Raw genomic sequence first — 25,759 nt, 5'->3', positions numbered from 1 at the left:
TTACCATGGATAAAACATACTCCCTTAAGTCTATGATATTACTTTTTGAAATATTTAACAACCCCGGGACTTTTTTCCACTCTGTTTAGAACGAGGTATGGTATGGTTAGACGAATTGGAATCACAGCATTAATCGAGAATGAATGAATGCCAAGAGTTCTTTAACGCAAACTAAAGGCATACTACACTATAGCTTAGCGGTAGGGTCGATTGCCTTGAAATACAAAAACTTACAATATTAATTTGGAATCCTACTTCCTACTAATATTATAAATGAGAAAGTTTGGATGTATGGATGGATGTATGGATGTATGGATGTATGGATGTATTTTTGTGACAAGTGAACGCGAAAAATACTGGTCGGATTGGGCTGAAATTTGGCATGATGATAGCTCACATTCCCGATTAACATATAGGCATATTCTTATTTCAAAAATGCTTTCGGGCTCCGCCCCAGTGGCTCTGGAGTTTCCCATGTTAACCTTATGAGAAATGGAATTATTGAATCCTAACAGCTGTTTCAATTAAACAAGTTGGTTCTGTTCTATGATGTTCAATAGCATTAAAGTTACAAGGATCACCAACAGGGTGCAGCACTATTATTTCTTTTACATTTATGACAACAGCTAATTTGCAACCAAAAGGTGAGTGAGCGTAGCGAACGAACTTCAACCTGGAGGCGAGTTAGCGTAGCGAACGAGCTAACCTGAAGGCAAGTGAGCGCAGCGAACGAGCTCCAACCTAAAGGTGAGTTTGCGGAGCGAACGAGCTCCAACCTAAAGGCGAGTGAGCGTAGCGAACAAACTTCAACCAGGACGTAATTGAGCCATGCGAACGAGTTTATCTTGAAAATTAAGAAGTTAAACGGGGCAAAGCCCGCGGGTTACAGCTAGTAATTTATATGTTTTGAACGTAGCTCTGAATGTATGTCTTGAATAGACTTACAAGGATCGTATTTTTATCTAACACCGTACATACAATAACAATGCAACAAACGATAATTTATGGAAAGAAAATTAACTCCACTCGAACACTGTGGTGAAGTGTGAATGTGTGCGTGTGTGCGTGTAAAGTGTAAGGTTTCTGATAATTGGAGTATCAGGTCACTTGAAACGACACCAACGTCTTAAGAGCTTGGCCTACTTGGAGTTGACGTAGTGGGTTGTGGTTGGGAAGGGTAGTTTTTTTTTATCTCTTGTCTACGCCTTTGGCATATTTAGAGGAGATAAAAGAGATTGACACTTAAACGTTTTTTTGGGAAAGCGGTACAGAGCCATTCTCAATAGAACTTTGCACCGATGAAGTGCACATGGTCCTAGAACATCCCCATTCCAGTGGAGTTTCGGCTCCCTGAACTGGAACATCATGAAACAACAACAGTCCGAGACGTAAACATCTAGAGCCCAGCAACACACCGGTAGTGGTGCGGTACACAGATTATAGGGTATTTGGTTTATAAAACAGGGTACAATATAAACCAAGTTCAGTAGAGAACGCAATAAAGTACACAGTTCAATTTTGTCTATGGGAGTATGGGACATACATCTAAACCATAATATTCAGCCTGCTTTCGTAACCGCATGGTGCTCTTGGTTCTGAGAAAATTCCAAGAAAATAATGAAAAAGTCCATTTCAGCCACTGGAGGGAATAAAATTACCTATTATACCCTGTCTTAGGTTAAGTTGTGGCAGTCTAGCTGAGAGGTCCAACAGGATAATGGTGTGACACCCTGTCCTGTTCCACCCTTACCTTCAAGTAGTCTGCATCAACCTAAACTGAGATAGGTGCCTACTATAGGGTACTAGGGTTTCCCCACTACGGTACCCACCGTCCGGGATGGAGTCCAGACAGTACTGCTCCAGATCCGGACAAGTTTCCTCGGGCCCGTCCAGAAGTCCTACGCAGACATTCAGGGGCTCGTCGCGGAAGAAGAACCGTCGGAGGAAGTCAAGCACGCGGTCGCTATCCCGGTTGCTGATGGGGACAATGGAGTAGTCTATGGCAGACTTGTTCACGGTCCCGTTCATAGTGGCTGGCTCGGCGGACTCGGACACCTGGAAAATATTAGGAGATTAGAGTTATGGTGATCGTAAGATAAGTTTCATATGATAAGTCAAAGAAATTGGAGTGTGAGATAAAAGTAACAGGAACAAAGAAGTTGGAGGGATCAAAACATTAGTGTCCTAGAACATTGCATTGTGAAAAAAAATGCTCAAACTGAAAGGGAAAAGAGAGTTTTCCTGACACCTAGAACGAAATACAAGTTTGCCTTCTCCGAGAAATTTTCCAGAGGGCGAACTTGGAATAGAATGAGAAGCGGTAAAGGGAAGAATAGATGTCGGAGGGATCAAAGTGTGAGGTAGGCTTAACACATTTCCTTCCATGTAACACAAGTCACCGCATACAGAGGAGTATGCCGGCTGGTAGTCAACTTGTTAACAAGAGCACGGGAGTACGTATTTTAGCATGTTTACAAATCGGTTGTACATTTATGGGTAGGATCTTGTTAAATGATTAATTGTCTGTATGGCTTAGTGTTTGAAATATTTTTAGATTGAGATTTTCTCGCTCGTAACAAAAGGTTTGGGATGAGAAATCTTTGGGTTATACCAGAAGAAAGGGGGAAGTGTGGCTGAATCAGTTATATATGGTTATTCGGCAAACATCAAACAGTTATTTTGTTTGTTTTAGATTTATTACAATTGATATACACAATCTTATCTTGTGAAGCTCATTAACTGTTGTGTAAGTCCTAACGTTTATCTACGATCGAATGTAGGGCGTAGCACGAGCACTTACGTATCACAGAGACGTAAATGAGATATATGCATAAGAAAGGTTATATTACTTTGTACAGTACTTTTAAGTGTAGCCTATATTGTGATCACAAACAAAATAATAAATAAAAGTGTAAAATGCAAAATTTGGAAAATATTTGAAAGAAAAGTTCACATTCAGATAGCTTAAAATCGCCGTTTAGGTATCTTAAAGCGATGAATGAAAATAATTTTTCAATGTTACGTACGGTATCTAAAATTTTTCATTAAAATGTATCTTTAATTATTGGACTTCACATACATTAATTACAAAATAATTTAAAAATTGTGTTGGTTGTACAGTTGGCGTCTAGTATTACTTGCAGTTCTATGGATCAATTCCAACCAACACGAAGCTATCAAGCTTCACCTTTTGATACACTTCGGTAAATATGTGCAATTTATAATATATCTAGTAAATTTACAACTATTTTGATTAATCAATGATTTAGTTTTATTTAGCCAAGTGGTATCCTTCATCCGGATACCTATCAAACAGTCATCGCTTTAACCGGGCGTTGTAAACATTGACGATTTCAACCGGTTATTTTTAATTAGACACCGTTCTAACCAATCGTGATGTGCTGAAACTAAAAAGTTGTTTTTCTAAATTCTAAATTAAAATCAACTCGATTCCTCCGGCTACCCCTTGCACCCAAGGATCTTACATTTGCGATTAATCGGGAAAGGAAAAAAAACTAGTTTTAGAACGCATAGTTTTATCTGGGCACATCCAGTTCCGATGTGGTATGATAAGAGTGAGGCTGATGTATCATGTTTTACGCCCCCATCAACTGTCAAAATATTAATACCCACGCCACAGCAAACCTGCAGCTTGCAAATTTACGTTTGACTGATTATTTTTTACTAAAATATCTCATTGAGGCAAAAGATTGTTTTTCCGTAAATTATTAATAGAGTTTGGGAAGAAATAAATAAATTGTAAAAATTTGATCAAATATATACAGAAAAAGCGAACTACTATAGTTTACCTATTTCCTTAAAAATAAGATGGGAATTTGAAATATTCAGTTAAATATTCAGCGCAAAACAAAGCTTCAATATACTAAATTATTTGTTTTGTATGCTTTGCAAAATGTTTTGGAAGAAATGTATTGCAAATATGAATTTGAACGGATGGTGTTTTTGGCCTCTTGGGACCTCAAAGCAAGAAAAGAGAATCGGTCCACCAGGTCTTACCATAAGACTACGGTAATAGCTTATTCCCTAAAAAATAATATATATTTTGTTTTTTTTTATGGGAAATTCACTAAAAGTGGTAAAATATGTAATAAGAAAAAGGGACAATCGCATATTATTTCCGAACATCATACAGGTACACCCTCGTTAAAACTAGCAACAGCTCTATGTAAACGGGATGTCTACTATCCAAAAACTATGATAGATGTTGTTACATTTCCGTTTAGGATATATTCATTTATGAAACCGGAATAAAAATGAACTCCATTGCCTATGGTTGAACCAAGCCGTGGCTAAATTATGCAGGACATGACTAAGTAAAATGGTGACAAGTTTATTATTGTCTTAGTTTATCCATATATTTCCTGACATTCGTTATATATCCAAGCCTATCATTATTGTTATCATATTGCCATTTGTAGAATTATTATAATTTTTTAAAAGAGTGACATAATACTTAATCTAACATTCATAAATACCTGGCAAGTTTGTGAATGAAAAAGAAAAACACAGTTTGGAAACAGAACTTAATTCGATAAAGTTACAACAATGATAAAGTAATTCAAATTCCTTGGTTTCTAAATTATGCGAGTAAAAATTAGTAATAATGACAAAGTGGGAAACTTGAATGTGTTGTATTTGAAATAGAGTAATCATATAGAATTCGGTTATAGTAGTTAGAAACTAGTTAGTTATGAATTTTAATTGATAGCAACGCATACAAGGTATATGCAGGATAAACTGCCAACCAATAAAGTAAGCATTATACTATAAAATTACTGTATATATTAAATTTTATTACTTATTGGTTTCAAAGAACCTAGATTGCCGACGAACCTAGATAAAAATACCTAATTTTTTTCATTGTAATTAGCTGCACAGTGTATTTACTCTAATTTAAAGAATCACACAGTACGCTCAAACGTAAGCAAACGTAACAAGGTAAATCTTGTTTTTCAACAAATATATTCCTAATCATTCGAAATTTATTCATGAAAGAACAAAAGCAACTATTTTACGACAATATTTTAAATAGTATTTTACGAAAGTGTTATACTAAATAATTGATATAGCTTGGCTACAATTACATAAATATTGAAGAGTCAAGAGGTATATGTATTGCGTTGACGGTGCTTCTTAGAGCCACCAGTCCAGGATTTTAGAGAGCCTCTCAATCCAGCATGTAGTATTAAATTCGATGAAGAACAAATCATTAAACCCTCGTGTCTAGCAATAGAAAATACTAACGAACGAAGAACCCCGGTAACTATCGAAATTTAAACGGTGAAGCGACGTCAAATTGTTAAGGTGTGTAATGTAAACGTCTACAAAATATTTTGTACTTTGCTCGACTACGTTGTCTTTGGCGGCGTGAAGAGTGATGAGTTTTGATTTTTTAGAAACTGAAGAAGATCAATATGGACATTTTGAAATTATAAAATAGTTGAATGAACTACTAACAGCGTTTGTTTCTGTCAAAGATCTATATTCTGTTTTGATACTTTTAATAGTTTATGTGACTCATAGGATGGTATAGATTGCATGAAGTGTTACTTCGAGCTTTGCTTGCTTAATTAGCGGTTTCAGTAATTGACAGAAAACAGTAATAAAATTGACAAAACGTACTCTGTGGAGGGCTTAAATCAATTACGTCAATTTTCATAAAGGCAGTGTTGATAACTCCGTTGACCTTTTTATACCACATCTTTTGACTTTAGCACAATTATTTTATTCATCCCCATTATAAAAATGCACTTTGAACCAAGCCACTAGGTGCGCTGACGTAAATTACTATTGGTTTTTAACCACAGTCAGATTGTAAACAAGAGACTACACAATTCATTAAATGTTCGGTACGTATTTTAATTAGGCTTATTTTTCGACAATTGTCACGTAGATTTGATTTATGTGGGTAAACTAGTAGTTCTGTTCAACTGTTCTAAACAAATACATAGTTTTGAAAAAGTAAATGATATTGCACTGGCTTCATTTTGCCTCGGAAACAAGCTTTTGATCCTAATACTAAATTGCGAAATTTGCACATGGGTCAACCCCTCTTAAACTATACAGTTTCCAAATTGTCATGACATATATTGTGGAATTGTTCCTTGAGCTAAGACAAACATAAAATTCCACATACGCAATCTAATAAAACTTAACTTAAGAGCAGTATGTAGACCTTTAAAATTGCATAATGGAATGTAGAAAAAATTGATAACTCGGTTGTTTGTCATCCAATTTTTACAAACAAGGTCTCATTTAATTTGGATTTAAATTTTCTATCTTGTTGATCCTAAAAATAGTTTCATGAAATTTGGCATTTAAAGATTTTAAGTGGGTGCCATATTAAAATGGCCTGAGATATTGGAACACAATTGTTTAAGCTCTTTTTACCTTCTAAACTACACACTTATCAAACCTTGAAATTTCGATCTTGAAAAATGCCTAAGATATAAATTAATTTAAAAAATCACAAACAGAACGACAGACAGAACTCTAGGCATTTTAGACCCAAACTTATATAGCATTTTATGTTTGTCTTAGCCCAAGGAACGAGTCCACAAATGTCCAGACAATTTGGAGACATCCTGTAAAATATCTACACTATGTAGTCAAAGGTACTACGCTGTACTACGTTGTATGTGACGGTGTGAAGCGTAACATAGACTCACGTCGTAACGTAGACATGCGTCGCCACGTCTCCCGGCATGCCTGTGCGTGACACCAACACTTCATCTGCTACTCACTACTCACTACTGCGCACTAATCACCACTTCTTCTTACTTTGATTACATCAAACTATTTACTACAAGTATCTACCATCAGGTTGCTATAGATCAAGCGTAATCTGACATATCGATTGTATACAACAGTTTATTACTGAATAAATACAACAAATGAATGATACGTGCACATTAATATTGTTTGTTTACTTTGTTCGAAATATTTGACAGTCCAATTAAGATAATAAGGGGCAATCAAGTAGTTTTAGAAAGAACACAATTTTAAGTTTTGCACTTTGCTAAAAATATACATCCAAAACCTCTGGAGTTTCCAATTCTCTGACTCAAAACCCTCAATGCTCCTATTTCTCCACCGACCTCGCGAAGCCATTCACTCATTAATATTGACGCAACTAAACTCATCAAAAGGCCAACCTGTGGTCTTGGGAAGACCGATCCGAAGACTTAGAGGCCAATGGAAGAGTTAAAACATAGGCGTAAGACTTTCATCGCAGTTTTAAGAAATACACAATCTTCCACACGAAACAAAGGCGAATAAACAGCCATATCAGCGGCATCAGTAAACAAACAGTTTGCGCACTCTGTGATCGATTACGTAAAACACACACTGTGATAGTAAACAGTAAACACTTGAGTGTAGGGAGGTATGTCTTAGAAAATTAGAACTAAGTCTATCTTTAAGATTACTGAAGGTTTTTTTAAATAAAATAAAGCCATGACTAGGTTTAGGTAAGTGTAACATGTGCCTCCATGAAGGAACCCCACGGGTATCCAACGGTCAAATAGACGGTAAATCTTTATTCGTTAAAGCCACCAGAACTTCATAGTTAAACATATTTACAGAAATAACCAAGACTGCTTCTAATTCAAATTACTAAGATCAAGTTCTTATTCAAATTACTACACTTTCGAACAAATCAGTGAACTAAAAGACAACATTTTATGAAAAAAAGAGAACCTCAAACAATTTAGATTTGTTTCTAAAATGTCATGGTTTAACACATTTTTCACAGGAGTAACCAAAATAAATTAAATGTATACTTCATGAGATACGTATAACGTTACACATAAGTCTTACTGTCACATACCAAAATATATTGCAATTTTATGGACAATTGATGCCTCTACATTTTTGGAAACAGGTTAGTACGTCAACTCATTACACAAATTCAAGGTAAAACATTTTAAGCGATAACATATGATAAGTAATAATGCGTTCAACCCAAGTGAATAAGCTATGTTTTAATGTTTTGACCGTCAGTTACAAACTGTAATAAATTTAACCAATTGTTAAATTTAATGTACAATTACTTCTCTTCTTGTTATGTATGAAATTATAAATTATAAAACATATTAATATTTACGAAATTTCTAAGGCCAATATCTTAAAAACTCAAATGCGGCCTCAGGTGTCAAATATATCTAACATCACAAATAAAACACTTCAAACATCGTCTCGTTATCTCTCAAACTTTGTTATTCATCCTAACGTGATTTTAGTAGTCCTTCAGATTTTCACATTATCAAAACTCATGTTAAAACAACACATTGAGAGGCTCTAATAAAATACCTAAGAAAATATCTAAAAGTAATCGTGGGAGCTAACTTACCAACACTTATCGTTAGCTTGTCAAAACAGTTATCATGGTCACACTTTCCATCAATAAAAACAAAAACACAATTCCACAAAACACCACTATATCTTGAATCGAATCCCGTCCTTTCGTATTCAAACACCATTTGCCGTTACAAACACCTCACTTTTCACAAAGAACGTTTCGTTATCTTTCAAATTGTGTGAGCTTAATGAAAAAGTAGTTTTAGTAGTCCCGTTTATATTACCTTATCCACCGTCACGTATAAACTAACTCACCAGAACTTATCGCAATGTTCTTCAACAAATTGTCGCTAACTTTTCACAATAAATCACATTTCCACACACATATCCATTGAAACTGATCCCGTCAGGTGAAGAAACTCACCGACACAAACAAAGCACTTCAAACAAACAACTTCTCGTTAACTTTAAAACTTTATGTGCTGAAGAAAATGTAAGTAAACACGTTAAAAGCTATTTACACAACCAAAACACAAGGTTACGTGCATGCATAATGGGCAAACATTTCCCTTCATTAAGCACAAGAAACTCACAGTCGTGTTGGAAGTCGTGTAGCCTACTGCTTTCTGCTTTCTGCCTACTTGCAGCTGTAAACTGCTTATCAAGCATAGAGTATCTTATCACAGCATATTACGCATAACTCATCAAGTATTATCGTTGTTAACTCTTAACCCAGTTATTGTTATGTTTTTAGCACCTTTTTGTAGTATGGGAGTTAAAATTTCCCAGTAAAATATTACGTAAAGTTTGTTCCAGAGTAAATATACTGGTTTGTCGTTGTATAAATCCAATTTAATAACAGTGCATGTAAAATAAAAGCAGTAAAATACAACTCTTATTGGAGGTAGATATCTACCTCAGAGACGGTTAGTTCTACCACCCAGAGATGTATTTATTTATTACGAGAGGGCTGAAAATCACCGAGTTACGGAATTATCATGAAACAAAAATTATTTGGTTAATGGTAGGATTATAACCCGAAATCTTTAAGAAGACCGTCCCGTGTTTTAGCCACGAGACTAGCCTTACTACCATCTTTTCCTTGCAAATCCAGTATTAGTATATTTCAAAGTACAATAATGAAGACATTACTCAAATATATTCAAAATATCGGACTTTTCTCTACATTTTTCAACTCTGTACGTTCTTTTGGAAACTAACACTGTTAAAGAGTGGTTGATGGCCTCTTTCAACAATTCAACCTTGTATTTGCCCGCTAACATGTTCATCAAGCCTGTGTGTGATATTTATTAAAGAAGAGGGTGAGCGGATACATTTACATTACATGACAAGAATGAAGAGTATTGATCAATTGTTATTGGAGCTCTGAGACGTGAACCCACGACATCACTGCCTTGGTTTTACCTCTCTCTGCCGCTTCAGTTTATATTTGGAGATTTTAGGTTATTTTACTAATTTAACTGCAATTAATGTTTATGCGAAAAAAGATTTTCGACGAGTTTCAATTAATTAAAATGTCTTAAAGGTAACGTATATGTAATTTAGGTAATTCATTTTAATATCTCGTATCTAAGATGAATCATTGAACAGAATTTTAATTATTTTTCTTTGAATATCAAACATATTTACGTATATAATTGTATTCAGAACATAAGCAAAGTAAGCCTTTGACGTGACGTGATTATGCAGTTTGACTGGGCGATGAGGTAAGCCCCGAAGGCACACATGACAGTTCTGATAGTAACTATGATTTACCTGCGTTTGAGCGAGCTCTAATTGTAATTGTTGAGTTATGTTTTTACAGCCTCGTAAAAAGGTCTCTACCACTTACTAGTCTGACAGTGTAAGACGAGGCTATAACAAACGTAAGAGAGGATGATTGAAGTGGATTTCTTTTAGATAAACTTTAGTGTTTGGGAAGATCGTCGTTCAGTGGGTTTTTAGAGGGAACGATCACTTAAATTATCCTCCTATCTAACTGCCTATCTTGTGCACTGCCGTATGTACCTGCGGGGTGAGACGATTCACAACGTTTTACATATATATAGAGTTGGGAGTGGTTTTCTAGGGTGTGTTCTCAGAAGGGGGGGTGTATCACCTAACATTTTTAGTTTTAGATATATCCCCCAATCAATTACATTAATTTTATCAATGATCACAATTATCCATTGCGATTACAGTATTATCTATAGCTAAGACTATAAGCATTTGTTTTAACTGTCAAATTAATTACAAACTAGACTAGGGTACTTTGGTTTACTGAGGCACCCTTATACAGCGCGCTGCGGCGGTTATGTTAGGTTGCGTTATCATAAATAGAAAGAATTAATATGGTATCGTTTGATTCATAACGAAACGAGGAAAGTCCTACAAACATATTAAGACCCAACCTAACACAACGGCCGCAGCACACTGTAAAAGATATAGCCTCCGTATAATACCAAAGTACACTAATTAGTAATCATAAAATCCAATTGTACGAGTTTGGTTTTTACGATTAAAACTCTTCAGCGTCCCTAGGGTGGGTATGGTCCCAAATGGAGTGTTTTACCACAAGTATTCTGAAGCTATGCTATCACTCTGCTCTTTGAAGCCACCGCTGGTTACAACCAACTTACAAATTTTGTTCACGCTCTAAACCAGTTTTACGCAGTCGTTCGCAATAAGCCTTCTCCAATTGTCTTCGCCGTTGAAAAAAAATGATCTGCAGAGGAATGTTGTTCTGCTCGAAATTCAAGGCCGTCCACGTTGTAACTCTTTTAGGCAGTTCCGGCGGAGAAAAAAGATGTAATTAAAGGAGCCTGGGGATGTTGAATAAAGGGATAATGTTTGGCACAATTTGAATGACACTGAAAATTAAATAAATTATACATTATTTTTTTATTATTTGCCTGCAAGGAAAGACTCTTCAAAGGAATTTAACTAGTCAATGGGTTTAGTCATTACACACTGTATATATTGTTTTATATCCGATGACTATAAACAGTATTTAATAATGAATTGGACATAATTTGCACGATGTATTGATGACTTTATGTCGAAATGGGTGTACCTCTTAGCCTCATAGTTCATTCAACATAGTTCCAACATGGTTAATACACAGATTTTTGACATTTGCCTATTGGATCTGATGATGATTGGAGTGTCCAATCGAAATCGATCACCACTTACCATCTTTGATGTATATTTACCGTCTTGTAAGTATAAGTATAAGCGTAAAATATATGTTTTAAGTGTTATAAGACGTTTCTTTTATTTACTTTCCGTAAATTTTATAACACGTACAATGCTGATCAAGAAGCTATTTAGTGTTACAGTTAAACAACTTATAAACAAAGTTATAAGAAACGTGCGGAAACTACAAAGATTGCGAAATGAAAATAATCCCATGTGCAGAAATCAAATAAACCTGTGATACACGTCTACTTTGCACAGTGTATAATTTGCACCGGAAGATTGCATGTAATGATTGTCTACTTGAGATTGGTCTGGTTAATATTATATTGTCAGTTTAAATAACACACTCAACACGGCCAAACACGTGTGTTCACTGGTGCAACACGTGTGAAGAGTTAAGACAAGGCCGTCGTGCAAAAAAACGTTATCCTCTTTTTATAGTTCTTGTCGGCGAGGATGAAAAAACACCTTGGGAAGTGTTTGTCAGATCAGTTTTATAGTGTTTTTTTATGTATATTGAAAAAGATATTGGCTTTATTGTTTATTTTTAACATATTGAAACAATTGTCGATCTCAATTTATCAAATTACACTTGAGATTTAACCGGGGGACATATCCCAAGACTTTTTTAAAAGAGGAAATGACAAAAGGCATTTTCCGACACACTTAATTCAATTTTTACTAAGCTTCATAATTTGTAAACCCTGGGACTAGTTGAACGTGTTTCTATGAGAAATATGTTTGGTATAAGGGGAAATATCTTTTTCGGTCAAACAATTTGTCAAGTCATAAATATCGAAAAACTCCAAACCATGAAATTACTTGATAAGTCCAAATTTTACGGCTTTACTCATTAAATTACCTTGTCTAAAATTCTGCGAAATAGTGAACGTTTCTACGATATCATTAAACTGAAGAACCTCATACCTCCCCAAATACAGTTTTCGTTAAACGCATAAGAATTTTCAAAACCGGTATGAATCAAGATGAAGAATAGAATAATTGTCATCCCCCAACCAAACTTTGAGGTACAAAATACAGGAATGGATATAAGAGTTTTATTTTTGGTATTTCAACGTTGTGTGAACATCGGCTGCTGATTTTTATCAGCCAAATAGTTGATGATAATTGTTCCAAGGGGTCAGGCCACCAACCCCTAGAATTTAAGAAAGTTTTAAAAACCCATATCCTTACAAACAATTGATTTTATTACTATTGATTTGTGATTAATTTAATAAGCAAACAAGTACTCAACACATGAAATAAACATGTATATATATTTGTATATGACCATATATACATCATGAATAAATGTACGGTATAGGGGGAGGAATAGTAAAACAAAAAAAGTCTAGGGAATGCCGCCAAATAGGAATCGACCTGTAGCCTCCATTGATATATTTTGCTTGTTTTTTAGTTTGAACCCTTGCAATTTTCCTAATATCCTGATGGTACGAGGAATATTTCAACTAATAGCTCACCCTAACGAAAACAACCCTGTTGAAAATTCTCGAACAATAACTTAACCACACAATACACCAATCACATCATCATATAGCGGCGTTGTGTCATTCATCTATTATGCCTTTTATGGCAAACGCAACTACGCGCTAACATTTCCAACGCGTCTTGTATTATTAATCTGCACCGTGTATGACCACGCCCTCGTAGAAAGTGTTTGACCTTGACCCTGAACAGGTGACCTTGTCCTAGGTCCAAGGTCACCTTCCTCCCCCGAGCTACACCTTTGTCTCTGAGGCTATTGGACATGGATTAATTTGTTAACATTTGCTCGCAGCTCCGGAACTGAACCGCCCTTCAAGAGTGAAGGTCCGAAAGGGCCTGTCAAACGAAACCTTGTAATTGTTTACGAAAGTTCTTAAAGGTTAGTTGATAAGCAAGTTTGTGACTGCTTGGCACGTTTACGAGTTTTCAGTTTATATATGTAGAAAAATCAAAGAAAATGTATACAAAATGTTTCCAAAATTATATATTGAATTCAGATTATATGGTATCGCCAGTGCCTGATCAGGAACTGGAAAATCAGGAACTGAGAATGGACATGGGGTTTTATAAACGATTAATCCATCCCTGATCGTCGGTTTTTGTGGTAAATTAATATTTTGTAACCCTAAAAGGCAAGTTTATTTAGATTGTAGTCAATTAAAATTAATTTTACTAATTATTTATACACACAAGAGACACTTTGAAATGGGAGTAAAGCAGAGTTAAAACTCTTTGATTTTTAAATCGTTTAAGCCAACCCGATTAAAAAGGTATAACCAGTTATATTATACAAGCAATCCCAAATGAAATTGCAACTGATTAAATAGTCTGGGATTCGTCGTTAATTAATTTTCCAATCTTAAATAGTTCACGGGAGAAATGCAATGGTCTAAATGTGATATCAAAAAAATAACCTAAACAATCATAACTGCGATGAACCTGTAATAAAGTATTCTACAATACCTTGTATTTTATATGCGTAGGGCCTATGTGGATATTGTATGGCACATAATCAAATATAAACCCTGAAATGACCATTGTAATTAAAGGTGATAAAAATTGTCCTATAATAAAATCAGACCAAAACAATTGTAGAACCTGCATGCAATGTTCAGTCGCGATTAACCTTGTTAACTCGCGTTGCTTGGTAACTCTTCATTAGCATTTGAGCTTCGTAGTTGTTTGTTCCTTTCATTTACTGCTGTATTCATTCTTGTGTCCTTTGATTTCATATTCACTTCAGGTTAGCAAGGCACGTAATGTGCGAAATGCTAATCATTAGGAATGGCTGATTCTCAATGCCACATCTTTCATGTTAACTAGCACTCGATAGGCAAATACGTTTCTGAATGGACGTTTGGTAATATTTTGCGACGTAAAATTAGTAGTTGACTAAATAGGAAAATACAGTGGAAAGTTCGCGATTGAATCAACACATATACGGTATTTTTTTTAAACGGCATTCACACGAAGTAATCAGGTTACCTACTTGTAAAAACTTGTTTACCCAGTTTATAATCTTTACTTTATTTTTGTGGCGTTTACTTTATCAGCCGATTTTGAATGGTTTTACTAATCAAGTTTAGTTTTTTTACTTAATTTAAATGGCAATAAGCACTAATAAAAGACTTAAAAATGACCCTGAATAAGTGGGAGCAGTCCGGACACAGAGTTCGAAATTTAAAGCTCGAGTTTCGAGCTTTTTAAACCGGTTGGTAAACACTACTTGTTGTGGTTATGAACCTAAAAATAAATTACTTCAAATACTCGTATTTGTGTAGACTTATTATACAAGTGCATTTCTTTTTACAAAATATGTATACTTTGTGAATTTAAAATCGGTAAAAGCTACAAATTGTTTGTACGTGTATTAATCTCAGCTAGATTATTCGATAAGAAAACAATGAAGGAAATACATCGTCATCAAATCAAATACCATATTTCTTTGGGTTTGGAGTACATATTTTAAAATGTTCTATTCAAGAAGTTGGATCAAGTAGCCTTAATTGACATTTGTTGATTAATTAATCTTTGATCGCCAGTCTACAATGCCAATTAACTATTGTCATTCATCTGGGATCGTCCTACATTCTAAAAGCCGCATTGGGTGGTACTAGTCTCAACAATTGAAAAGAAGAGCAAGTTAAAATAGAACTCAAAACAAAAAAACTTCAAGGTAGCTTAAAAAAAACTAAATTGATATAAAAAAATATGTATCCAGTGACCTGCATCATAGTCTTTATATGAAGTAAATGCCACAGTACAGTATAGCAAAACATAGGCTGCAGCAGATCAAATATGAAATGAAAGTTCAAAGCAATAAATCAAACAGAGTTAGTGAAATGCCGATTACGTGCAGTAGATTTACTGGCAATGAACTTGACAAACATCGTGACTTAGGACAAGGCCGCACCTTTCGCTGGATTTGAATATCGCAGGCGTCGTCAGGGCCAGTATCTTGTACACAACACTTTCTACTGGTGTCATAAAACTTGTAACAGGATATTGATGGACAGCCGAAAATTTGATGAGTTTCGGTAACTGGAGCACACCAGCGAAGAGCTGTAATTAAATAATTAAACCCAAATTTCTTACGATTTTTATCTGCCTGTCTCGATATCAAGCATATTTATTTTTTTTAATTTTTAATCCATGAAACAATTCTCTAATAATTTCTTGTATGAATCTAGGCCCTACGTGTTTTTTTAAGTTTTATTTTTGTAGCACGCACTATTTGCTTATAGAATAAGTAGGAAGAAAACCAAGATAAACTTTTAAAAGTTTATTTTAAAACTCATAAATTATTTATAATAAAAGAAATTGTTTTTAGCCAAGTGACAAATCCACAGGGCCAGTTCTATAGATTTAACAGACAAAATTCCTGTTGTATTCCAACAGCCAGTTTAAGTGATTCTTAAATCAAATTTATAGTTTAAGTGGCACATTTTTTTTAAGTATACTCTTGGCACGGGTAGACAGTTTATTCGTAGAATTGCTCCTGTATCACGCATCTTAATACGCATTTTAATAGGATACAGAACTTGTTTTCGAAGCAAAACAAAAATGCAGTACTCTTTTTTTTAAAGATTGTGATTTTTAAAGCCATCATCTTGGATGAATACAATAATAATTTGCAATTATTTTAATGAGTTGATTGTAAATGTATGCCATAAAGAAAGATTTACTTACCTTAATCAGGATGTAATAGTCAATATTAGAAGCCTAAATTAAAGTTCATTTACAGAAAGTGTCGTCTATTGTTTACAAACTAACTGCGGTTAGTTAAAATTCATCTGTCAGCTGTTAAATTCACATTTAAACCAGTTATAAAGAAAGTTAGTCAGCATCACTAAATCTTTGAAAGGAGATTTTTAATAAATTACAGGCAATATACAGTCGACACAAATGCACGCCTCCTACCTACCACATTGAACTAACCACCGATAACTGTATTTTCATATAAGAAAAATGTTTAAATGAACTCTAAGAAAAACTTACTAAATTCTAGAAAATACAAAGTACCCAAGGATCGTCAGAGTTTTACAGTTGAATTGAAATATAATACATCACTTAAGTACGTCAGCAACAAACTACAATAAGATTACTTATAAATGCGCAACTTTTAATTATTGTGCTAAGCACTGTCCCGTTTGCAGTAAAAGCATTGTTCAAGATTTTATTAACGGACTTTCAAAATACAATTCTAAGACTTTTGAAAACAAATGTTCAATTTTAACGAATTATCCATGCTATATAGTTAAACTATATCAATTAAAATTATAATTTTATTGATTATAAACTGCATGTTATGTCTATGATAACATTTTATTCAGAGAATAGAGGGGAAAGGTGGCAATAAAGATTAACATAAGTTTATCGCTTTGCACAATACACACTTTTGAACTTGTACATCTATACAATACAAGGCAAACATTCAAATCTCTTTTAAAGCCATTTAGTCTATCGGATCCAAAATGAATTTTTTAAAGGCATTTAATGTGGGTATCTAAATTAAAAGGTGTCAATTAAGAAAACAGCCAAACACTGAAAAATTAAATTGTTTCATGGTTAAACATAAAGAGGAAATCTAGAATAATTTTTTCCACAAAACTATAAGAAGATATCTGCCGTTTTGTAAAAATTTTTTCATAACCGATCTATTTTTTGCCTTTTTTTAGGATACAAAACAATTTTTGATTTTTTGTACACAGTCATGAAACTTGGTTCGCATTTTAAGGTAGAGAAACCTGTGTTCAAATGACTTGGCACAATATGAAATAATAAAATAAAACCGGCAATTTAAACTGTTTAGCTTCAAATAATTAAAAGGGCCGATTTTATGGAAGAAATATCCAGTACACTTTTACCTAGCCCGTAGAATGTTCTATCAAACAACACCAAGTTCAAAAAGATCGAATAACATATCGCTGAAAACCCCTACAGTACTTTGTTGTAAAATAAGGCAAAATAAAGCAAACCCAGTCATGATGCGCCGATACAATTCCCTAGAGTTTCGCTGTTTACTTTCTGGACACTCTGTATATTTATGATTTTTTTGCTTATAACTCTACAAAAAGGCAAATAAAAAATCCTCGTTATTTTGTCATAAGAGGAGTCAAGGTGTTGTATACAAAGTTGCATCTCGTTAGTTTGTTAGTGAAAAACGTTATGGGTTTATGTTTCAGAATCGTATCCGTACCGTATATATCGTACCATATATATAATATAGGTGAATGGTATTTCAATCAAATCAAAACTGTCCTCATATAATGAAAGAAAAAGATACTTGTAAAGAAATATAATACTTCTTATGATCATCACAAAAAAAGAACAACATTCATTCGCAGTTCATCCCTTTTAACACTTTGACTAAAACTAAAGACAGTTTGTATTTTATCAGAACGACGCTAAAAAATTAATTAGACAACGTATTCTGGTGAAAATAGTAAATAATAACATTTCGTATAGCGTGTGAAGTTTTCATCCAGCGTATGGCTGAAGGAACGTCTGGTAATGTAGACAATAACACTCAAAACAATGGCTGCGAATCGATGAGCTAACGCGCATTCCATCTCCAAAAGCCGCATTTCGCTTCTCGGCAAGTCGTATTAGAAAGACTTCTCTCGAATGTGCACTTTACTATAAAATAATACATTTCACTTTTAATGTAAAATGAAAAAAAAAACTAACATACACATGTTGGATAACTAACTATACAGCGTTTTCGTCTAATATAGGTGGGATTTTAATATTGTGTAAAACTACTGAAAAATGTCATGTTCGTGCACCTATATCCAGTTGCTTTACAGTTTGGTTATAATTTGCCAAAGAACTATTTAACAATTTAGTTTATTGTAAGAACTATTGGGAGATCGTATTCTTTGAAAATATACGTCATACATACTTTCAAAACAAACTAAAATTTGGCAGAGGTTGGTATTTCAATAGCATGTGGCCTGGACTTGATAAAATCGCATAGTTTGTTTCCAGCTTTTTTTTATTATTTTTATATTGTTTATTATTTTTATTATTTTGTATTATTGTATATTTATATTTATATATTTATTTATATTACATTTTATGTTTGTATTATATATTTATATTTATTATTTTTACTTATTATTATCTTTTTTACTATGACAATAACATATTTGTTTACTTGTCAATTTTACGTTACTTTAAGTTACTTTACAGTTAAATATCATTTCAATTTTATTTTTATAAAAACCCTTGTTAACAATAAACTAATTACTTAAACATAAAACAATTACAAATCGCATATTAAATGCTTAGTTTTAACGTAAACTAAAAATCCTAAAATCTTAGGAGTCCATTAGTGTTTAGAAATGATTAAATTACTTCCCTTCCATCTAGTGAAAAGGTAGTCTCAACCATAGGCCTACTCAAATAACAGATTGGACATTGAATGAAAATATCCGCAATCTAGCCATTTACTGTGCTTCAATTCACCCTTTCATATAAATATTTGCCCATCGCCAGACATCCAATAATACGCCAACCCGCCAGTGTGGGTTTCAACTTTTAAATTATATTTACAGTGTTTATCTCGAATGATTTATTCACTATGTTAGTAAATAGTAAAAAAATATTGTTATTGTAAAGGAGTTTTCTAAATCGGATATTGTTATAGGGTTCAAATTAAATGTTTGAATTAGGTTGGAATGTAAATAAATTACATAAATCTATACTAAATAACCACAAACTTAATATGTTTACTTATTAACAGCTCGTTTAGAAAAATAAAATAAATTTTCTATAATGAGCTGTAACCTATTACATGACAATAATAATATTATAAATAAAGTGGTGTGATCTCCCATCTTTTTAAGGCGAAATATTGAGAAAGTCGAAATGGACATCAGCTCGTATGTCACGTTTTAAGTAAAGAGCACGTCCGATATAGACTCTGCGACAAAAGATTGTTTCCTGACTGTCGCATCTAGGATTACACATTTATATTTCTCCCCTTTGAAGTAAAAATAAGACATTTTTAAAGAGTGTTTAGACTATTCATATTTTCAGAATTTAAAGCTAAACGACACCAGCCATTATGATATTAATTAGTATTTTAAGATAGACTGCTGAATAAAAAATTCCCGACAATGAGTCTCTAGGGTGTGAAATCCAAAAACATTAACTTAACTTTCAATCTCAAATGTCGCCTAAAATTTCAAAGTTGACATAAAACTAAATGTTACACGGACCCCTTTTTGTTGAGAATAGTCTGATAACTGAAAAAAACGTGTCAGTATATTTTATTAAACAAGATAATAACATATATTTCACTCATATATTTTAAATGCGTAACTCAAAACTTAAACGGTGTCCTATTTCAACAAATACAACGTAATTTGATAAATTGACTGTGAGGGTGTGTGGGATGTACAAGACCAATTAACTGGCTTGACAACCGTCAACAGCTGATTGTTATATCCGATGACCTTGAAAACAGCTGATCAAGACAATTTTTTTATTGATCAAGGGTAAAATTGCTTTCCTACATCGCATTACTGTACTTCAAAATCGGTGGCATTTGCTTAAAAACTGCAAGGGGCACGATTGGGATGAAACTTGAAAACCACACGTCGGTAAAAAGTTGACTGAGTTATTTTATTGTTCATTCTGTTTTTATTGAAGCGTAACATATTTTGGTTCTCCTGGATTATAAAAAGGGCTGTTGAAACAACTTACGTTTCTCTGAAAGTTATCATATAATACTAATGGGGAAAGTATGGATGTTTGTAAGGTAAGTCTGAGATTCTATCACGGGAAACTACTAGACGACTGGTCTCATTGATCCGAAATTTGGATAAAAATATCTACGTTGTGTGACAAAAATATCAATTAACCGATTTTCTTGCTGCAATGAAGTATTGTGTACTACTCTTTTGGGTCTATCAACTTCAAATATTATGTAGGAGTTTGGTTTCTAGCAAGTACACACTTTTCGGTAGGCGTATCTTTTCAAATTAAATCACCTATTTACAGTATATTTAACCTGCAGTACCACTTAAACTCCGTACTAGGTAGCCTAGGCATTTTTGATAATCTACCTAAATGAAATGAAAGGGTACATCAGGTCAAAATTTTTTTCGAAGTCGTCCGGTTGTGCGACTTCGACGGTTTCGGGGTCCAGACGAAAAAAAACATCTTGTGCGCGTGTGGTGCTGTTCAGGATCCTGGCCATCTGCTGATCTGCCCACGCCTAGACCAGTCGCTAATTTTTGGAAAAGCGAAGTCTGATTTCCGGACACGGAAAGAAAGTAAGTATCAGGTCAAAAGAACCATATTTTCCTCTTATGTGTTCTCCTCTCATTGGGAAGGGACGAGTGTAATTAGACAAAAACACCATCATATTAAAGCATCGTATACGACAATAACCATAAATACGACAATTTTACCTCGTGATAATCTATCTAATAACTCATTATCCGACCGGATACTATAATTGTCTCGTAAAATCCCCATAATGTGAACACCATACTATAATTTTACTTGCTGTTAATGTTAATCGACTCATAGTAACTCATCGATAGCATCGGATACGATAATTGTGTCGCTATGTCCAATCGTCGATGTATCCAAGGGCAATAGCAAGGACTCCACCTCGCATATCTTACATATACTATAAGTGGCTCAAGGAGTGGTGTACTACAATACTATCAGAACAAGAGTGAACGTGGATGTGAATGTGTGCTCAATGCCGTGGGAACAGAGCGGATTGTAAACAAACTGTGTTTATGTAAACACTATACAGATGTGCGTGTAGGTAAACAAACTTACATTGTGTATGAGTGTGCAAAAAAGTGTACGAAAACACTTGTATGCAGGAAAGAAAACAGTAAATTTTGGGTGCAACCAATAAGCAGTGTATGTAAACAAAAACTGTATACAGGTAAAACCCAAAAATATTGCGTGAAAAAAAAAACTTAACAAAACAAAAGTCAGTAACGAAACCATAAATATTGCGAATAACCACGGATATTAGAACAGAAATGGTTTGGTTCATAAACATAAAAAAATGACACCACTGGCCTGATGTGTTTACTAATAACCGTGGCAGCTGGTTTTGAAAGGGTTTTGACTGTTACGTTTAAATATTAAGTACCTGGGGACCGAGCTTTGCTCGGGGAACATCATTAGTTTACTCTGAAAGCAGTCTTAGTATTGCAGATCATCATTTTGTTTATGATTATGATCCATACCATTTTTGTTCTTATAATCCCCGTGGTATTCATGCCGTGGTTCTGAAATGACCGTACGAGTTATATTACAGTTACTATTGTTATACAATACTAATTTGTTACAGTAAATAAATTCAAGGTTTGTAGTAGATCTTTCTGTGATCGAAACGTAAAAACTGGGTAACTGTTAATAAAACAAATTAAAAAAATATAGGAACCCAATTTCCTTTTATTTAGCATGATGGTTAACTACAAACTGTGAGAAAGAACAGAAATAGTAACCGGGCGGACGATTATGGTACTAATTTAGGTAATGTAGTAAACGAATGAATGAGCTACAGTCTTTAATAATTCATTAGTATTTCATTGTAAAACTGTCACATACACATTTCAAAACACCAAGCGTAAATAAGCATATGATTTGCATAGGTTATGATTTTGTGTCATAGTTATTAGTATCTACTGCGTAGTCCGACCTTGGCTAAATGCCTGTGTACCCAGCTTAAACGTGGGTACATATATGTAGAAAACATGAATCTTGGATGATCGAATTGCATAAAAAAACTCAAATATGTAAACAAACCAAAACCTACTGAACAAAGCTGAACTTTCATTTAAATACATTTTTATAGTTATAAATTAGATGCATGCTTTAAATCAATCCTCTATACGAAAAACAATCATCAATATGATTGAAACTGAGAAAGTTTCTAGGTAATATAACAAAATGAAAGAATTCTAGTCCAACCTAATTAAAAAAAAACCTAAGAAGAACCAAAACATTAGTACATTAATTGTAGGATTATTAACCATTAGAAACATTACTATTTTAATGTTGAGGTGGATACTCCATACAGTCGATAATTAACGAAGTTTAATAAAAAAAAAACATTTTCCTAATTTTTGTTTATGTTTTAAATAACAATAATAACAAGTAAAATAGTAAATATTTGTTGTTTTAATATAAGGTGATTGTTGGTGAACGTTTTCCCATATTGCTTATAATTACAGCATAGTTGTAATTTCATACTGTAGTACTATTAGAAGTTTTATTTTCATCACTAGTTGCAGCTATACGTAAGGTAGATTTTATTTTTATTAAATCATCAAACATGTTATTAAATATTATATGAAATAAATAAATAAAATGACAATTTTTTTTATAGAACAGAAAATATGTTCTCTCAGAAAAAAATACTGTTGTTAGTACGGTAAACAATTTAAAATCTGAGACAGAATGGGATACAGTATATGAATAAAATTTTGTATTAGTTACTATCTCCTGATACAGTTTTAATCAAACACTTTTAACACATCATTATATTATATTTCGTCAATAACTGGAACTATAATCAAATTCGATGTGAAATTGGCCTGAGTTAATCACTATTCAACTTTGAATTAACATAAACAATAAAAAGTGTTGGGTTACATGGGTAACGAGATTGTTTAGGATAGTGTTAAAATTACAAAATATTATGTAATATATTTATTACTATCCAACATGATTAGATGTAATTGGAATCAATTTACGGAATGAAAATACGTAAGACAATTTCTTAAATAATAACAAATCTAGGGGGGGTTAGGGGAAATAGTATTCAGATAACAACCACTAGAATTCTTTGTAAAAATGTCACCGAAAAAACTTACATCATGGTGAAAAAATTTACATAAGTAAATAAAATAAATACATTTAGGTTTGCCAAAAAAATATTTCTAAGAAAAATCCTTTTTGTCAATATAAATTTAAAATTCGTGACGAAATGGAATGTAGTATTTAAATAACAGCAAACCCAAAAATCTTGAAACTAGATCAATACAAATTTAGAAAAAATAGTTGTTGTTTATTTTTTTGAATTCTGAGTACTGTATAACTAATAAACGTGAAATAACATACGAACAACAACTATCCAAAACAATTTTTATGAATGCACTTAACATGATAAGTATTGTTAGATAAAATACAGAATACGTTTTTATGCAAATACAAAAAAATAATATAAGAAAACAATTTTGTTTAAATACTTTAATAACAAATCTGGTGCAGAATAAGAAATCCCAAAAATCTCAGAACAAATTTAATGAAATTCCACCGCATTACTACACACCACAAACCACATATCTAATCACCACCCCATAATTTTAACAATTATCACATAATTACCCGAGATTGCCAATAGTTGTTTTTCATGGTGACGGCGGTTGTGGTGGTCTCCATGGCGACGGCGCACAGCTAGCAAGGGAACACTACAGTAACTGTGGAACTAACTCTGGTAGGACCTCTTATAACCTCGCCTGCCAACACCCACCCACCCAGCGAGCAGCTCATCCGTAGACCGTAGCCCGTAGACCGTAGACCGTAGCTACCTTAAGGGTGTAAACATAGAGGAATTACATGGTACGGTCGTTATAAGTGATATTCGAATTTTCTACAGTTTATCGAGGATATGTTTTGACGTCCTAAACGTTAAGCCATAAATTTATGAGGAGCTGAGGTTGGCCTAATAAGACAACCTGATAAGGACGTGAATGTAAAGGTCAAGCGCGTACACCAGAAAAAATAATTAGAGCGTAAATTAATATAAAAGTTACATTAGTACCATTACTACAGAGGTTTTAGTTTTTTAATAAGATTAGTGAAGATCAAATTGAACTGGAGCAAATTATACCTTAGTACATTTTTCCACAGATCAGAAATTTAGATATTTTGCACGGTTCATAGTTAAATCTTTTATCAAAAAGTAGGGAATTCTGAGATTTGTTGCAATTAAATTTTCTGCATGCACTGCAGAAACGAGATACGTATTAATTTCTATCCATTTGATAGTACTGAAAGTCCAACAAATATTAGCAGAAAATTTCAAGAGTTAACTGATGAACGGTTTACGTAATGTAATCAGCTGACTTGGTGACTTTCGGAACTAGTCGGGTAAGTGAGCATTTTCCAGCTAGTGTAATTTGGAAAGTAGCCACTTTCCAGAATGATGTAATAATTTTCGCACAAAATGGCAAAAGTGAAGTTTTGCAGGCTATAGGACTTTCAAAACACTCTTACTTCAACCACATAACACTCTTTTATGAGGTTCAACCACATAAAACAGAGTATTGAAGTTAAAAGATGAGAACATACGGTTTTACGACGGAAAAACTCGCAAAATCGTTAAAAAATTGATAAAATTCGACAACACAATAAACTTTACGTGCCCTTACGAGAGGGTTTATCGAAAAACTGATATTTTCCGGGAAATTTTCACATCAAGGTAGAAGTAGTGCCTCGGTAGAGTCTCGGACTTGCCTGCGCTCCGTCTGGACGTCTGGAGTAGGGTTTTAGACATGACGACAGGAGTCAAAGGAACCGAGACTTTAAGAGTGACGAGCGCATAATAGCGCTTCCATTTCGACTGCAAGACACGATGCTATCAATGCCGAGCTCTCGCCCGAAATTTACTGGACGAGCGCCTCGGAGAGCACCTGGGCGAGAGTGGACTCGTAGCATATTGCACATGGGAATACAACCCCTATTTCAATACTAGTAGTATGTCTATGATCAGAACTTTAACCAATTAACTTGTTAAATTCCAATTACGTGCTGCACCTAAACAAACACAAATCGTTCGATTCTCACCATATTAGCAGATAAGCTTGACAGTTTACAAAAGAGGCGTTACAGGTACAAGAGGCGTGTTAGGCAACAACCAATACATACAAAGACTGGACTGGTCATAATGGAGAGTTACTTTGTAGCTTAATTGCTTCTCGCAGCGAGTAGAGCGTGCTAACACTAAAAGAGGCGTATAAAGACTGCATCGGTAAGTCAACGACGAACCTTGTACCACTACTCAGAATTAACTGTTCTACAGGAACATGTTTTGACTACAAAATAGTTGTTTTGCGAGTTAATACAGTACAAAAATTGGTTACGTATGGTAAATCACAATGGTGTAATATAGATCAATTAACTAGCTACTCTTATTAGAAAACAAACACAATGCAAAGATTTAAATAGCTGTGTTTTGAGGGTGAATTAT

At 33.9% G+C, this 25,759-nt stretch overlaps 1 protein-coding gene across 2 annotated transcripts in view; it reads right to left on the bottom strand.

Moving 5' to 3' along the window:
- LOC128987811 (arylalkylamine N-acetyltransferase 1-like) overlaps positions 1–25,759 on the bottom strand; it is a 98,513-nt gene that overhangs the window by 7,122 nt on the left and 65,632 nt on the right. The window contains exons 1-2 of one of the 2 annotated variants that reach the window (XM_054408837.1): positions 23,896–24,005; positions 1,830–2,055 (exon numbers count right to left, since the gene is read on the bottom strand). In XM_054408837.1, coding sequence (XP_054264812.1) covers positions 1,830–2,055; positions 23,896–23,949 — 280 coding nt within the window. In that variant the 5' untranslated portion in view covers positions 23,950–24,005. Of the gene's footprint in view, positions 1–1,829; positions 2,056–23,895; positions 24,006–25,759 lie in introns of those variants that run through there. The other variant, XM_054408838.1, reaches the window with a different exon arrangement.

This window comes from Macrosteles quadrilineatus, unplaced genomic scaffold (assembly GCF_028750875.1).
Source record: "Macrosteles quadrilineatus isolate MER2022 unplaced genomic scaffold, UCM_ALF_1.0 Scaffold_2__2_contigs__length_208266976, whole genome shotgun sequence".
In the NCBI taxonomy this organism is placed as follows: domain Eukaryota; kingdom Metazoa; phylum Arthropoda; class Insecta; order Hemiptera; family Cicadellidae; genus Macrosteles; species Macrosteles quadrilineatus.
Note: the sequence above shows the minus strand (reverse complement) of the source record. Positions and strands in the feature narration are given on the sequence as shown.